Here is a 17040-nt window from a genome sequence, read left to right as displayed (position 1 = left end):
TTATCACCCCCATCTCTTAGTTTTTATTAAGACACCCCTTCAAACATTTGTCAGTCACCGTCATGCCTCAAGTTTGGGTAGGTGGAGACTGGAAAGAAGTAGGTCCGATGAACTGCCAGTGCCACCCTGCGCACTGCAATACATGAGATGCTCGGGGCATTGATAGCTGTGCTGATATAGTTCATGTATGCATGCTATGACTCATACATAGAACAATACCGTATTGAATGGTCCAATGAGCATGAGATCTAGCCTAGTCTCCTGTCTATGGGAGATTTCTGCTCGAAACATGGGATTTGTAGTGTTGGTGTTCGCTCCATGTTGAGCCGAGTGATTGCACAGGATTTAGAATTTCATGTTTCATCTCGAGTCAAGAGAACTATGCCTAGGTAAAAATGAATAGGGGAGCTGAACGTGAACGGAGATCGCCACGTGGTGCACAATATCTATTGGTTGACCATACAATAAATGAAGACATATCATTGCCCTATCGCTCTTCATCTTATTTATTTATACCACCTAAAGTGAAATCGGATGTATAAAAATATTTTTTTTTATATTGATCAGATCGAAAAAAATTATATCTAAATAATAAAATAATATTGATTCAAATTCTTAAGATTACTTTATATTTTCAATTATCTATATAAATAGATTTTAATTATAAAATATAATAATATCATATATTAATAACATAATTTAATATAAAAGGTGTTCTTTTCAGATGGCACAACAAAATTTATTGGAGAAATTAAGTTGACAACACTCCAATACTTTTTCATAGAGTATTATTATATTATATATATATATTATATATTTTATATATATATATATATATTTGATTTGTGAGATTAGGGAGATCGGAAGGTTGCTCATTTGGATTAATTTTGACTACAACTTAAGTTAATTTTACTTATTCTTATCTATAAAAAAAATGTTGACTAATGTTATAAATTGCAAGAATTTGAAATCTCTTATCCCAAAATACCTTCTAGTAATTGGCTGATGAAATACAAGAAAACAAATATAAACTGGTAGATAATTGCAAGGACTTTTAAAGAATGATAAGCAACAGTTTCTTATTGCGCAAGGGTGATCAGCTGATTAAAATGATCAATATTTTAGCAGCATTGGCTAAATTAGGTACCAATGAGTTTCACTTGTGTTACGGTTTTTAACCTGCTCTAGCAAATCTCATAAGCTATTAGGGACTAATTATTTATGATTAATCTAGACAACATAGATTGTTCATATGGTTCATTTAAAAAAAAGATAAAAAAACATTCTAGTGATTTACAAGTTGCCTTAAAAAAAAAAAAAAAAAAAAAAAAAAAAAAACTGAATAGGTTTTCCTCGTTGCTCCACTTGTCCGGTGAATATTTTAGACTTGTGATGATATCTTGCCGCACCTAGCCCGTTGGTAACTTTTTTGGGTGCAGATCTTCTCCACCTACTCGCTCTCTCTGTAAGATGAGCCAAAAAAAAAAACAAATGATGTCTTAATCACCCAGACATGAACGATAATCCAACATGAATCTTAAAGCTCAAACTATTCGCTTTAAAAGTTGACGTGTAACTACCTGTACCTACCACTGTGACGATGTTTTTTTTGGAACATACAAGTGGGCTGGAGTCGACCCGACCAACCCCGATCCAAAGACCAAATCTGATCAGGGCAATTTAATAACATACAAATATCTCCCTTTTTTTTTTTTAATCTATACTATTTATTTTATATTATTAAATTTTATTATCAATTATTTTAATTTTAACATATTACTTTAATTAGAATTATTATTTTTATTTATATTCACTTTTTTATGTTAACTATTTATATAAAATTTATTAACCATTTAAATTAAAGTATAAATAATTTTTTATTTATATAATTAATATATAAATTTATTTATATATAATTGATTTATAAAATATTTTATTAAATTCAATTAATATCTATTATAAATTTATATATTATTCTATTCATTTTATTACAAATAAATGTTATAAATTAATAATAATAATATTTTATTATCAAAAAATAATTTAGTAAAAATATGATATAAATATCACCGATTTTTTTTTTACTTCTTTTATATTAAATAAAAAATAATTATTTTTATCTATTTTTTAATAAATATAAGATTCATCTATCCTTATCTCTTTTTCTTTTAATTCTTCCCCAAATCCATATATTGTATGTAAAGGAGAGGAAAGTTCTTACCAAAAAAAAAAAAAAAAAAAAAAAAAAAAAAAAAAAGGAGAGAGAGTAAAAGGAGAGGATCTCCCTCGTGATGCCCTTTTGTTTACCGCCAGGTCGGGCGGGTGAAGAAGGCTAAAAGGCACGCCTACTTCTCGAGGCGATTCCCCTCCCACCTCCCTCTCCCTCGCCAACTCCTCTCCTTTTCTCGTGCAGAGAGCCTCCTCTCCTCTCCTCACCTAAACGCCCCCTCTCTCTATATATACTTCTTCCGCCTCCTTTCTTCCCCAGTTCCCTTTCCCTCCTTTCCTCCTCCACTGTCTCCTTTCTCTTCTTCTACCCTTCTTTCCCCTGCGGCTCTCTCTTGTTCGACTTGAGAGAGATAGAGACAGACAAACGTCTCCGAGCTCAAAGGTACTGCCTTTCAGTCGCATTAGCAACAATGTCGGCTTGCAAGGACAGGGAACAGGACCCCCGCATCGAAGGCATAGCTTCTTCCATCCGTGTCGTTCCCAACTTCCCCAAGCCAGGTCCCTCCCACACTCACCTGCTTCGCCTTCGTCTCCTATCTCGCTTGTTCTTCCGAACCCGATCTCTCTCCCTTTTTTTTCCCTCTCTTTTGTTCCTTTTCTTGAAATCTTGGTGTCAAAGATCGGTTCTTTTTAGAAATTTTGGTGCGACTGATGGATGATTGTGGCAGGTATCATGTTTCAAGACATCACCACTCTCCTTCTTGATCCCAAAGCGTTCAAGAACACGGTGGATTTGTTCGTGGAGCGTTACACCGGGAAGGATATCACCGTTGTTGCTGGTAAATATCTTGATTTACTTCACTTTTTTTTTTTTTCCCCTCGTTCCAAGATGTGATATTTCCTTCTGTCTTTTTTTCTCCCTTCGCTTCCTTACATGGTGAATCGGTCTTCTTTCGCTCGCTTCTTTTTCCCTATCAACTCTTGTTGGCTATCACTATCGTTTAAAATGACGGTTGTGGGACCATTTTCTTTCGCTCGTGGGTTCTTTCTTTCTTTCTTTCTTGCATTCTTTTTTATTTTTGGGAGGAAGGGTGATAGATTGAGGAACAGAGAGCTCCCTAGTTTTCATTATTTCCATTGGAGAAATGCTCGGCCGCCTTTTTGGCGCATCGAGAACATTTTTGGCAGTGGTAGGGGCGCCTGGTTTGACTGCATCGCCATATCCAGTGCCCATGTTATCATGGGCCAGCTGTGAATTGTGGACTGCCCGCTTCTGGCTTCTATTTCGTTTCTGTTTTTGTGGAGGCGGCGCTCTCGATGCTGACATCGCTCCCTGGTCCCCCCCCTCCAATTTCTGAAAGCGTCGCCGCTGTTTGGTCGATCTCCATATTCTGTTTTTATGCCTGTTATTTTCCTTACCTGTTTGGATTTGGTAGGTATGGTTGTGATCTGAGTGTCGAATCACACAGTTATGGTCCCTTGGTGTATTTGGAGCGTCCAAAATTACGGCCTCCAGCTCAAAAGAGTGACAGAGGCTGCCCCTATTCTGATAGAGTTTTGATGCTTGTTCACATGTTGATACACTATGACTAAGAGAAGGCATTTCATGCTTCTAGTTCTTCTGGATTGGTGATTCTTACGATCTTATTGCTTCTTAGATGCACTACATCTGCCCGAGCTATTTGCCTTTCTTGTGGGTGTAGAATTTCATACATTCATATTAGATGATTGACTGTTTTCTTCTACTAGAAATAATGTACACGATATATTTACTCCATCCGAAGAGACCCGACTTTGATGATGGTTGAAGCAGTTGAAGGTATTTTCAGATTGATATACTGTTAAAATTATAGCTTTAAGCTGATAGTCTTTACTTTAAGGATTGCCCTAGATTACCAACATAATTGGGAGAAGGAATAACATTAGTAAGGTATAATTCTTTGTGAATATCTGTAGCAACTTGAAATGAATCGCTTATTTTACTCCACATTCGAACAACAATTTGTCAATAACCGGTGCATTTGTTGGCTGTCACTGGTATAAGATTATGACTTAATAATGCTTTCCAGTACATCCATTCTTCTGTTGTAACAGTTAGCATCAAATTTCTTGTTGTCTTCCACCATCATATAGCTAAAAGTGACCAGCTATGTCTTTTCTTTCTATGCTTTATTATTCTTTCTTTCATGCTTTTACTGTTAGACAATGGCTTGTATAGTACTCTTATCTTCTAGGAGGCGTCCTTGAAAACCAATACTTCAGGTCCACCATGTTAACGTGCCTGTACTAGCTTGTCTGCAAGCTCAAATTAATAAAGCGAAAGGTTAATAAATATTGTTTGCGCATGAGTCTTTGGGTCTTGCAATACCTTAAATCTGCCATTATGTAAGTTTAGACAATACGAATCTTTATTCTTTATGCACTAGTTTGGAACATCAATAAGTTTAGCCCAGTCCATTATCGTGGAATCTCTTTAAAATTGCTATATAAGTGGTCTACCAAGAGTACAATCCAACCTCTTTTAGTTGACAGAATACCTATAGCTATTGTGTTTGAGTTCAGATGATGGTGTTAAAACTGATGATTAGCATTAGAAGGCCTACATAAGTTTTGAGTCTGCTGCTAATTCTTTTGTACCAATGGTTTTTGGTGCTAGTATTTGTTGTTGTGGGCTTTGATTATTTTTATGTTCTCAAGCATCATGTCAAAATTTTTTGATATCTATTGAGACCATTATAATCTTCATCTGTGTGCTGTAGACATTCCAATGCTGTGCTGTAGACATTCCAATGCCCAACAAAAAGTTGGTGACTGTGTGATTGTTTTGATGACCAAAAAGTAAGGTTAAAAGGTATTGTGAACAGTGGTCCTTACCTAATATGTTGCCAACTTGCAAAACCTCTGACCTATTCAAACAAAGGGGTAGAATGTCAGGCAAGTTATGATTCCTTTATCTACCTGATCACAAGCACTACTTGCAACTTCATTCCTAAGTGTTAAATTGCCTTTTAGTATTTTCATGGCATTCAGCAACTAATTCCTCATTATCATTTTGCTTTACTTAATTAATCAGGTTTTGCATAGGCACACAATAAGTCCAAGTATAGATAATATGTTACTTTTGTACCTTATTTATTGATTAGATGGCCATAGGTGGATGGGGTTGGTATAGACGAACTAGAGTGGAGAGAGATTTTAAGTGGCAGTTAATGAGGCTTATAGTGGTTTGTTTGGTTGCTAGGAGATCTAGCATAACCTTTTATTTTGGTTTCTTTAGAGTTAATATGTCCGTTTTCTATTCCTAATTGCTTTGAAGGTTAAGGCTGCTGTTGGATGAGATTGTAGTATGCCTCTGCCTTGTCTAGGATTGTCTTAAGGTGCTTGGCTGACAGGAATCTTTAGGGTTATGAGTTTCTTGAGTTGGTTTTGATCATTTGTATTAAATTTTCAGGTCAATTAGTGTTTAGGCACAAAAAAAAAAATTGAGGTTTTCCATTATATGGGGTGTGACTGCACAAAGCTTTAGGTCCTGCCCTAGCATTCTTCTTAGTTTTGGTAATGCGGAGGCTAGTCTGGAAACAATTATAGTTTACTGAATTGTCGATAAAGTTCTTTTTGTTCTTGCTAGGATGTGATCATCACTTAGATGATACTTCCAACCTTTTTCTTTACTTTTGCCAGAATATGATATCATAAAACAAAAAAAAAAAGAACTAGAGTTTGCAAATTTTTGCATGACAACTTAGTTCTCATTGAAAAAGGAATTTTTATGGCTTTTATTTTGTGTTACCGCATTATATATTCTTCTACTTTGGAGGCAATATTAGTCATTGCTTGGCCTTGAAATCATATTTTTCTTTTTCTTTCTTGAGTTAAAGGTGGAAACCAACTTAAATATGTTTCTTGCATGACGAGTGGGAGGTCCAGATTTTGAACCTACCAACCTAGCACCAAATTGCAATCTACTCCCAGGCCATAATACAGCCCATACCCCTCTCTCTCAGAGAGAGAGAGAGAGAGAGAGAGAGAGAGAGAGAGAGAGAGAGAGAGAGAGAGAGGCCAAAGTAGGTTTTTAAAGCAAGGAGTTAATAAAGAAGAACAGTAAGAAAGAGCAACTGGAATGTCAAGTAGATGAATATGTGGAGGCATCATTTATGGATAAACTACAAGACATTTATGGTTGTACTATTGATTGATGAGACAGAATCTTGATTGCAAGGTGGGGGATTTGGGATAACACTTTTAAGAACAACTACCTAAAAAATCAAAGAAACCCAAAACTCATACAATATGTAGTTTTATAAATACAAGGGTTCAGCTTGTACTGCTCATGAAGAGGAATGCCAGATGGAAATACCACTTGATTCTTGATTGTGAATGTGTTCATAGAGCATAAGAGGTTCATTGTAAATCAAACTCTATAAATGGCCTTGTTTTAGATTTTGAATATTTAAAGTCAAGGCATGTGCATAAAAATTGAGATTTAAAATTTTCCATTCAGATGTATTTTTACTAAAACATGATAGATTTGTCGCTGATGTATCATTACAAAGATTTTCTTTGTAAAATATCTGTACATCGATATCCTATTGAATACTAAAACGTGAAGAATATTTTGATCATTTATTATTCATTGCTGGAGTTATTATGTAATTTTTATGGAAATATAAACCATCATATTTTGGTCATTACTGTAATCTTGGATGCATGAGACCAAAGTGCAGCAAAATATTCAACATGGTGGATGAGAGGGAGAGATGCTTTTGCTTTCTATGTGCATGTTAGATGCATGATTGTTGTATGTCTGCCTTCAGGACTAAAGGAAAGACGTTATAAACAATTTAAGATGCAATGCATCATGGGGATTATAATGTTGAGCAGCAAATGGGGTCCACTCAACCAAACAACAGATGGGTTCCAAGATTGTAAAATTGTGGGGCAGTTTGATGTTTAAGAAAAGGTGGTTTGGATGAGAAATGAGGATGTTTCCAATATAGTATATGCATGTTGATGAAGTTCTCAGTACCCCTGGGTTTTGAGATCAGCTTAAATTTGCAGCCTACGTGTCAAAAGAGAAGGGCAAGGTTTAAGATAAGCTGGATGAAAGTATGAGAAAGGCATTTGGAAATATTTTTTTAGTGATGAAGTATCTGGCCTATGTTGGGTATGGCTAGAGGAGCTGACACCGGATAGGTTTTAACACTATATGGTCACGGACATCATTGCTCTCTCTCTCTCTCTCTCTCTCTCTCTCTCTCTCGTCTCAATTTTCCCCCTTTTTGTGATTGATATTTTGGACAGTCAGGAGCAGATTGACCTAAATTGTACAACATGAAAGGCATTGACAAATGGAGGAGGGCAAAGTGCAAAACTCTGCTAGTAGTGATAACAAGCCTTCATTTGGCCTAGATTTTTCTAGTTGCTAAATCAATTTGGATGTAGACACTTGCAAGTCACCTCTTTTTTCCTTCTTAATGTATCAAGTTGGTATGTCTTACGGCTTGTGTACAATTATGCCCTAGTCCTTGGACTGATATTAACATTATTTACATGTTAATGTTTATGTTTTTAACAGGAATTGAAGCTAGAGGTTTTATATTTGGTCCTCCAATTGCTCTAGCAATTGGTGCAAAGTTTATTCCATTGAGAAAACCAAGAAAGTTGCCAGGTATTTCAATTATCCTATTCTGATTGGTTCATTCAAATTATATTGTGGTTAATGAATGGCATAGAAACTTGCATATGTCCGTTGTGTTGTAACCATATTGAGTCAATTACAATAGCCATATCCAAGAAGCATTATTCATACTCTGTAGCATCATGAACGCTCTAATATTCTGAAACACTGGCAAGTATAGTCTCATGTTGTGGTATTGTGTTAAAATGTACGGCTGCATGAGCTAGTCTGTTTGGCTGCACTTAAAATAAAGCTGGACCTACCTTGTGTTGACAGTTTGACTGGACTTTCAAATTTATGTTTTCATATTTGTACTAGTTACTACCATAAAAATTCCCAAAATCCACTGTAAAAATTCCCAAGTCTATTACGGTCATCCTGGTCTATCCTAAAATGGTGGCATTTATTGCATGACTGTTCAGATCATGTAGATATGCTTAAATCATTTTATGCAGCAGTAATTTGATTTTAATATTTTCATTTAGTAGGAAAGGGTAGGAAGGATTTTGAGGATTTCAACTATTAAAATGTGGTGTTTCTCATTGTATGAGTTAATTAACTGTGATTTTAGTAAAGCAAAAAAAAAGAAAAAAGAAACTTGTAACCTGTTTACAGTATTCGATTATGTGTTATGGGAAATATGTTGCATTTACTGATTTCTTAGATGGAAAATATGAAGATAATGCAAGGGGTGCAGTTTTGGCCTGCATTGTGTTATTTCGATAATTTTTGGCCCAACTAATGACTGTTGGCCTATGGGCTGACTTGTGATAAAAGGTGTCTAGGATGCCTACTTCATCTATGAAACAAACTAAGTGGGAGCTGACCTTAGTTCGCTTGATGGATAATTGTAATGGCAATGGTTTAGTGCTGATTTCCAGTACCAATAGTTTAACAGGGTCTCCATAAAAGTTAAAACTTGTTGAATTCTGCATTATGGCTGCAGACCATATTAATCTAGAGTGTGACCACTGTGATGAACCTTCTTCATCCAAGGTTTGACCCAATAAATATTGTTAACCTGTAAATGTAGGACTGTGACGTCAAGATCAAAGAGTTCCCTCTTTCCAACCAAAAAAAAAAAAACCCACTACTGTCATCATTCCTTTTAAGCAAAGAAAAGTTCTAATTCTTCTTCTTTATGGATTCATGCATTTGTCTCCTTAAGTGGTCTCAAAGATCCTGTTATAATTTGATTTGGTGAAAAGCTATCTCCTATAGAGTTTTTCCCTCTCTTGTAAGCCGACATTTACAAAGCAAAAGGTAAAATTTTTCTTAATGGTGCCCCTTTGATCAGAGCTGGTCTTATGCTTCGGTTGGTTCAAGATAGGGATCACCTCAGAATATAAGCAGTTTTGATTGGCTCTCAAGTTTGGGAACCTAAACATAACCAGAAAATGTTGAAAACCAAGATGACTAACCCCACTAAGAGTGGGTTGTTTTAGATGAGTTGTCAGGTATACCATGAATAAAAAGAAATCAAACTTTATCAAGACAATGTTTTTCTTCTGTGTAAGAAAATCATTAAGATTGAGCAGTGAAAAATGAACAACACAAACAAACAAAATAACAAATAATCTATTCAACAACATCATGTGACAAGAAAGCCAATATAAATGTTCAATAATTCATGTTACAACAACAACAAAAACCAAATTTTCTGTTGAACATAAAACAGTGCTTTAAATAAACCATGAAACCATGATATATAAAACCATTAGGTGATGTATATTATGTTTTGAACTCGATACATAACATTATAGGTAATATGGTACCTTTGGGTTCGGGTAATATCTGGCTGTCCAACCCATATATCTTGAGATAAACTGGTCCAAATGGGATTTTCAAACAAGAAACCAAACCAAACAATGCCTATACCAAACCAAATCAATCTGAGGTCAGTTCAGTTTAGTTCTATGATTGACACTAGAAGCACTTGTTAGGTGGTTAGATAAACACTACTTGCCATGTGGTTGGTGGATAAACACTTTGGGACTGGAGACCTCATTTCTTGAAATGGTCTAAATTGGTTGCTAAAAGGCTTCTTGGTTGTGTTTTCTAGGAATCTGGCAGAATTTGACTTGACTCATTTATAAAAATTGTGGATAACAAGTCCAAATAAGTACATTTGAAATGTTGGTAGAATTAAGGGGAGTAACTATTAGTACTGCTCTCCTGAGTTTTTGCCAGAGTGACTATGAGGGATGTTGGCATACCACTTCTTGGAGGCTAAATTTGTTAACACCTGCATACTGTGAAATTTTGTTATTTCTTTAAAAGGAATTGTGGTCTCCATGCACTTCAAGCTACCTCTGCATGATTTGGTTTTGAAAATTGAACAAGCGAATTGCAGTATGGTTTATTTGAATTGATTAGCTACTTCGAGAAGTATCAGTTCACTCAAACCACTGGCTGAACAGCAGCCTCTTTCTTTGGCCTTAATAATGGTTCTTATTTTCCAAATTCATTCTCTTCCTGTGCTTTTGTTTCTTCAGTGTTCTTCTTTAGCACGTGACTTTTCATGCATCAATTCCTAATGACAATTGCTGGCTGCTCGATGATCCTTAGTAAGTCGTTTGCTGGCTGCTTGACATTTTAATATGATGACTATCCTATGTTAGTTGCTTTGTAGTGTTGCTTGCAGAGTGCTGATATTTGAAAAAGTGAATTCACTAACTTTGGGATTTTTGAGTTTACCATACTATATAAATTAATTGTGGTCCATATTATTCTGAACATGTGTTTTAGTTAGTTACTGTGATACTGTTCTCTGTGTGTGTGTGTGTGTGTGTGTGTGGAAAGCAGTCATTGTAACTCATTATAACCGTTATGGATCAAATTTAGTTTGTTTTTATTTGCATTTCTTATGCCATTCTTCAATTTGTATTTTGACTGTTGTGGCTGTCAGTTTATTCTGATCATTTTAATGGGCCTTTCTTATATCATATGTTAGGTGAAGTCATTTCAGAAGAATATGTCCTGGAATATGGAACCGACTGTCTTCAAATGCACATTGGCGCAGTCCATCCTGGTGATCGTGCTCTAGTAGTTGACGATTTGATTGCAACCGGGGGGACTCTCTGTGCTGCCATAAAATTACTGGGTATGCGTGATAGAAACATGACATCCTTATACTTAAAATTGTTAGCAATTTAAATGGAGCTGGTGTTATTTTTCAACCATTTAAATCAAAATTTGTAATCAAATAACAAGAAATATCATTAAGCTTTGTGTTAGGATGAACAACAATTAACTAGGTGTCAAAACTATTAGAAACTTGAAAGCATTTAATAAACCTTTTGTTGATATGGTGAACTTATTGTTAGTCTTGTTTAATGAAATTGACTTAAAGAATCTGAAGTTTGCTTGTAATTTTTTCTAGTATTGTTGCTACTACCTTCTTTACAGACTGACCAATTTATCTAGTTTACATGAATATGAACCGATTCAAGTAGATGAGGTTTATAGATGCTACCTGTTCTTCCTAATTTCCTTTGAGGATAATAATCAACATTTAACATACTTTTTCTCAACATAAGAAAATAATGTAAACATATTAACTGAGCTTAGTCTGACCTAGATAACTAATAATGTTCCTAATAATGATCTAAATTTGGAGGTTCTAGGTTAGCTCTTGGTGCAAGTCTGGTGCATTTATGCTTATAAGATCAAACTAAGCCATGAAAGGTCAGACCTAACATCAATGTCATGCTTTTATTTTTGGAAGAAAATGCACCTGATCAAACTAACTGAAGAAATGTCTTCTACGAAGTTAAATTATCTCAAACCATCTCAGAAGCATGACACATAAAACATGTAAGTTGTATTGGCAAAAACTTTGCTATGCCCAACCATGCTTAGTTTCAATCGAAAAAACCAAATATTCACATTTTTTTTTATTTTGCCATGTTGTCTATGTTAATGATGAAACTGTAATGTCATTTAAATATTTATTCTTGGGGCACAATTTCTGTTTCCCATCATGAACTATTTTGCACCTTTTTAGGTCATTTCTGCTCAAGTTTCCTTGTTAGACCACCTTTAATCCATATGCCATTGTTCCTACAGAGCGTGCTGGGGCTGAAGTGGTTGAATGTGCATGCGTGATTGAACTTCCAGAACTTAAGGTAACATCGGACATTTCTTCTTTTCATTGACACTTAAAGAATGTGATTCTTATGTTAATATTGAAATTGTTTGTTTGTGCATTCTTCAAGTGTTGAGTATGAATTTCCTGAGTGGGATTTTATTTGGAATCTGCTACGAGCTTGAGAGGTGCACATGCATGTACATGTTATAACTTTTATCAGATGATTCAACCCCATAATCAGTAGTTCTCATCCTTTGCCTGTGCTTTGTGGATGGGAATTTTTTTTTAAAATTTTACTCATCATCAAGTTGGAGTCGGGTGCGCCTTAGCACAACAATAAGGTTGCTTCACTATGACTTGAAGGTCATGGGTTTGAAATATCGAAACAGCCCTTCTGCATGCAGAGGTAAGGCTAGATATATCTAACCCTCCTCAGAAACAGCAATGGCCAGAGCTGGGTGCACTAGGCCACCTTTATTAGGTAGGAGTCACCTTCTTCCCTCTATTTATTTTGTTTTTGTTTTCTTCTCTGAAGTTATGCTTGATCCTTTTGTATTGGTTTTCTTTTGAGCGGATTAATATTAATTTCATTATTCTTTTCTTTGGTACATCTCGGAAGTATCTGACTCCAAAATACTGGGAACATTTCTTCCCTTCTCTCACCATGAGAGGTTGGTTGTTCTTTTGCAGTAGCATTTGTAAAGAAATTATTGTTAATTGTAGGGAAAGACACTGAAGTTGTTTCCTTGCTCATGATGTTCCTTGGACTTGGTAATCTAATGTACAATGAATTATGCATTATGTTTCATAGAAGTTAAGTCCAATCTGCACAGATTAGCTCAGTCAAAAATGAATGTTATGTAGAATTTCTAGGTATCTGTAGCTATTTTGAGTTTTTGTTACAGACATTTACATTTAACATGACTGTGATTAGTCCTTATGTGTCTTTGCCAAATCTGTAAGATGGAGATCAGTATATGAAATTTTTCCATTCGGTTGCATATGGTGTTGGTCTAGATATCCACTTGCTTTACTGTGAGCCAAGAAATATTTTTTTTTGAGCATTGTCATATTCACAGTTTAATGGTGCTTTCTTTGTTCAGTAGACCTTATTTCTAGGTTAATGCTGTGCATCTCCTTGGTAACTTCTCTCTATGGCAACACTCTATTGCCTTTCTCCATCAGTCTTATTATATTCTAAACAGATATCTAATGGTGCTTTCAAAAGGATACTTACATTTTTCTTGTTCCGTCTCATCCAGTCAAGCGATCTGATCTGAGAAAGATGATTTCTTTCTGTAATCTGCTCAACTCAAATCTTACAAGGAAAACAACTTAGAACAAAATTTATAGCACATGGAAAGCTGGTTCTCTATCTTTTTACTTTAACAATTCATGATACAGAACTATGTAACAAGACTCTTGTTTATGTTAATAAGTCGGTCTCTCCAAATCTATGTCAGACTCCTCTTCCTGTTAAAGAGGTGGAATTTCAAAAATAGAAAAATACAAAAAAAATGCTAAAATTAGCCAGAAATCTAAATCTCAATTCATATATCAACTTTACCTGATATTACATTAGCAAATTCTTCATGGATTAGAGGATATGCCCTTGTCAACATTTACTAAAAATAATAAGTCGAGTTTGTCTGAGCAGTTTGGGGCATCAAAGGGTCTTGAGTGAGGTCAATTTCCAAACATATTTCAGTCTACTCTCTTATCATTATTCATCAATGGCCTTAAATCTGTACTCAGCATGAGCCCGCAGGCAATGATGCTTAGATTTCAGAAATGGTACCTCCAGGGAAGCCTCCCCAAATTTAGGTATTTTTCTTCTAGATTTGAGCTGCCTTCCAGTTTCCCACTTCAACTACCAGGTTCCACTAGGCTTAGTTTGTTAAAACAAGCAGACTCTCTAGTAATAGTTTGTTGGGTGTATACATGTAGCTACACTTCTTGGTGCAAAATAACTAGTATTTTTTGTTTGGCCAGATTGACCAAACAAAGCTCTGTATGATTATAGGTTGTGATTCCTGAGTTGAGAACAATGAAAGCTCTTTACGTACGTTATGCCATCATACTATTTATCCCTCACTAATAATTTCGGTGACACCGCACTTAAAAAATGTAGGATTAGTTGCACTATGTGTTTATGTAGAATCTTGATCCTGATAATGCTTCAATCTTTTTTGAGCAATCCCTGGGATTTGAACCCTGGACCTCCTCTAAGGGCAAGCTCTTGGGGAGAGGTGCCAAGCAGCTGAGCTAAAAGTTCTTAGCCTTATATTGCTTCATTTGCCACATGCTCATGTGTCAACTGTTCCAGTAATATCTGAAAACATCTTGAAACATTGCATTAGGTCAAGGAAAAGCATTATATGGGCATATTTTTCATATAGATGAACACATTCGACAGCAGTACAATCCATGTACTACAGCTGGGATTCCTTTTTTTTTGTTTGCAGATATTATTGGGTTAAACTATTGCTGATTATTCACCTAATCTTCTGAACGAGCTTCTCAAATACTTTGATCTAAATTTTGGTTCCCTAGTTTCATCAGCTTATAAATAACAATCAGCAAATTAGAATAAAATAGAATAAAGCATTTAGTTGAGCTCATAATAGCATCTTGAATATATGTGCAGGGCCGTGAAAGGTTAAATGGTAAGCCATTATACATACTCGTGGAGTCCCGCTGATGATACTTTCTCTCATTCGGCTGATGAGAGTCTTGATTCTGTAAATTCGAGGATTTCATTCAGATATTGTGGAAGCTGGCAGCTTTTCCTCTGGATAGCAGTAAATTTTGATTATTTCACTGCCTTTTAGGCTTTCTATTTTTTTTCGTCCCTCATTTTATGTCAAAACTGGATTTATGCAATCAAACTGTTTGTTATTTGAGGAAAAAGAAAAAAAAATCGAACCTGATGTGTTTTCCCTTAGGCTCTATATGCTGCAGTCTTCCATCTCTATAGCTGCACTCCCATCTTAAATAAATTTATCAGTTCAATTCCTGTTTGAAGAAGAAACAAGATTCGTGCATCTCCGAAAATAGTGATCAAATAATATAAACAAAACTTAAATCAATCACTCTTTTCACTTCTCATGTGCATTGGCCCTCTAAAATTCCAGTTAACTGTATTTTAACTGCTATAACAGGGCGATCTTTGATAGGGTGCCACTAAACCATCCATCTAAATTAAGGAAGCCTACTTCACAACTCCAACGAGTGAGAAGCAAGAGAGATTTTCATCCACTGGATAAGCATTGGACTAGACATGCATTTCTCGTTGTCAAATTTATATAACCATCTTTCATTTTTTCATTGGCTCAGATGCCTTCTTGGCTGTCTATGCTTTACTGTTACTGTAGCAGTGGCAGATGGTCCTTTCCCTTGCAATGATTTGTTTCAGCTATGAGCAGTATGTTTACTGAAAGCACCATCACTATTTCCGACGTCCCTTTCTTTTTCTTACGAGAAAGAAAAATGTATGTATGTGTTTTGAAGATCTCTGATCCTTTTTTCCGCGTCTAAGAGAGAGAGCCAGAGAAACTTAAAAGAAGACAGCAATAACAGTGATCCCACTTAATGAACTGAAGCATTGATGCCTCTACTTCTTTATCTGAGTTGCAGCATTTCCATTGTCAGGTTTCAACTGGCAAACAGTATTGGACCCAACGACAGTCGAAGTGGGGTGCATGCTCTTCTCGGTTCTAGCGAACATTATTTGAGAACCCCAGTTCAGGGCTCACCTTTCATCTCGGAATTGTGTGCAGCTTGTGACCTGGTGTCATTCATTTGGTAGTACTAGTACATGACGGGAGGTCATTTGTGGGTACCATACGCAATAGGATTGCTATATTTTCGGTCATGTCAAGTCTTCTATGTTTGGACGAACACAGTCTAGCCAAGTACAGATTTGGAGGTCGAACGACGCAAAGGTCAAGCTCATATAAGAATTAGGAAAAAGCTACAAGGTCCAAACGACTTACCAAAATGACTCTGAAATCTGATATGCTGGATTGTATAAGGCCCTTTTCCTTGTCTACTTCACCTGTATGACTCTCACCACTAACCTCTTCCCATATGAACACGGGAACTTGGTAACTGAATTGGGCCCTGTAGCAGAACTTTTGAGTAGTCTACGTAGCGCCACCTTATTTGCTGCACCATTCATCACCTGGTGGGGCAGAAGGATTTTGGTAGGATTCGCAATCACAGGACTGTAACTAGCATTTTTCAAGAATCTTAAGACTGTTAAAGAAGTACCTAATCTAAAATATCATCAATATTGGTTTCTATTAATGAAAAACAGTTTTTTTTTTTTTCCCCCTTTCTTCTTTTCAGAAGATCATTTTCTAAAAGTTTCGGCATGGATTGTCTTGCACCATTGTACATATGAGATCAAAGAAATCTTTGCAGAAACCATTCAGTTGAATTTTTCATTAATTCTGTTAAACTTGAGAACTTGGACAGAAAGATGTCCACTCGAGATCAGGGTGGCAGCAGCAACCAACCCAGGTTAATGGCATGCAACATCCAGTGAGACCTTTCGGTAATCTTTTTTAGTAATATGAGAAAATATATCTTACTTTCTAAAGGGAGGCAAACCATTTGGGTAGATTGCCAAGGGTCTTTTTAAGATGAAATCAGAATAGTTGTTCTTCCTTTGCTTCATGCAGCCTATCAGTCCAAATTTTTCCTCCTATCAATCAAACACCCGGTGGCGCGGAAGCTATAATTTCAGTCAGTAGCAAAACATGGAGATTGTACTGTCATTGGTCTTTTTTTTTTTTTTTTAAGTGAAGTTACTGTCATTGGTCTTTGGTCGGGTGAGTGAGCATAAGATTTGCGTAAAGCCAAGGCATATGTACTGGTTTCCCAAGTGCAAAGGACTATCTACTGTCTGCATGTGATACACTAACCGTACTCCTTGGAACTGTGATATTTCTCTGGTACAGAGACTGCAGGGTGAGGTATTGATGGAGTAAGCAATGGACATTATGCTGTGGATTCAGTTCAGAGTTGTACTTTTTGCCAAGGGTGAAGAGCCATCAGGCAATTGCATTGAAGACTCGCAGCAAAGAAAGTGCAGGACACG

At 36.0% G+C, this 17040-nt stretch overlaps 1 protein-coding gene across 3 annotated transcripts; it reads left to right on the top strand.

The window, feature by feature from the left end:
• The first annotated feature begins 2243 nt into the window (after positions 1-2243).
• LOC105043607 (adenine phosphoribosyltransferase 1) lies at positions 2244-14880 on the top strand. Of its 3 annotated transcripts, XR_012140709.1 has the most exons (8): positions 2244-2727; positions 2898-3008; positions 7745-7837; positions 10800-10949; positions 11915-11973; positions 12064-12121; positions 12245-12417; positions 14584-14880. XR_012140709.1 is itself a non-coding variant. In XM_010921197.4 (6 exons), the coding sequence occupies exons 1-6, from the start codon at positions 2640-2642 to the stop codon at positions 14635-14637; spliced, it is 555 nt and encodes a 184-aa protein (XP_010919499.1). In that variant the 5' UTR covers positions 2246-2639; the 3' UTR covers positions 14638-14880. The 3 variants fall into 3 exon arrangements, 1 of the variants encoding a protein (XP_010919499.1); XR_002164493.3 differs by having other exon boundaries at positions 12064-12417; XM_010921197.4 differs by lacking the exons at positions 12064-12121; positions 12245-12417 and having other exon boundaries at positions 2246-2727.
• The last annotated feature ends 2160 nt before the right edge of the window (positions 14881-17040 follow it).

This window comes from Elaeis guineensis, chromosome 4, assembly GCF_000442705.2.
Source record: "Elaeis guineensis isolate ETL-2024a chromosome 4, EG11, whole genome shotgun sequence".
NCBI classification, from domain to species: domain Eukaryota; kingdom Viridiplantae; phylum Streptophyta; class Magnoliopsida; order Arecales; family Arecaceae; genus Elaeis; species Elaeis guineensis.
This window is presented reverse-complemented; position numbering and strand designations above follow the sequence as displayed.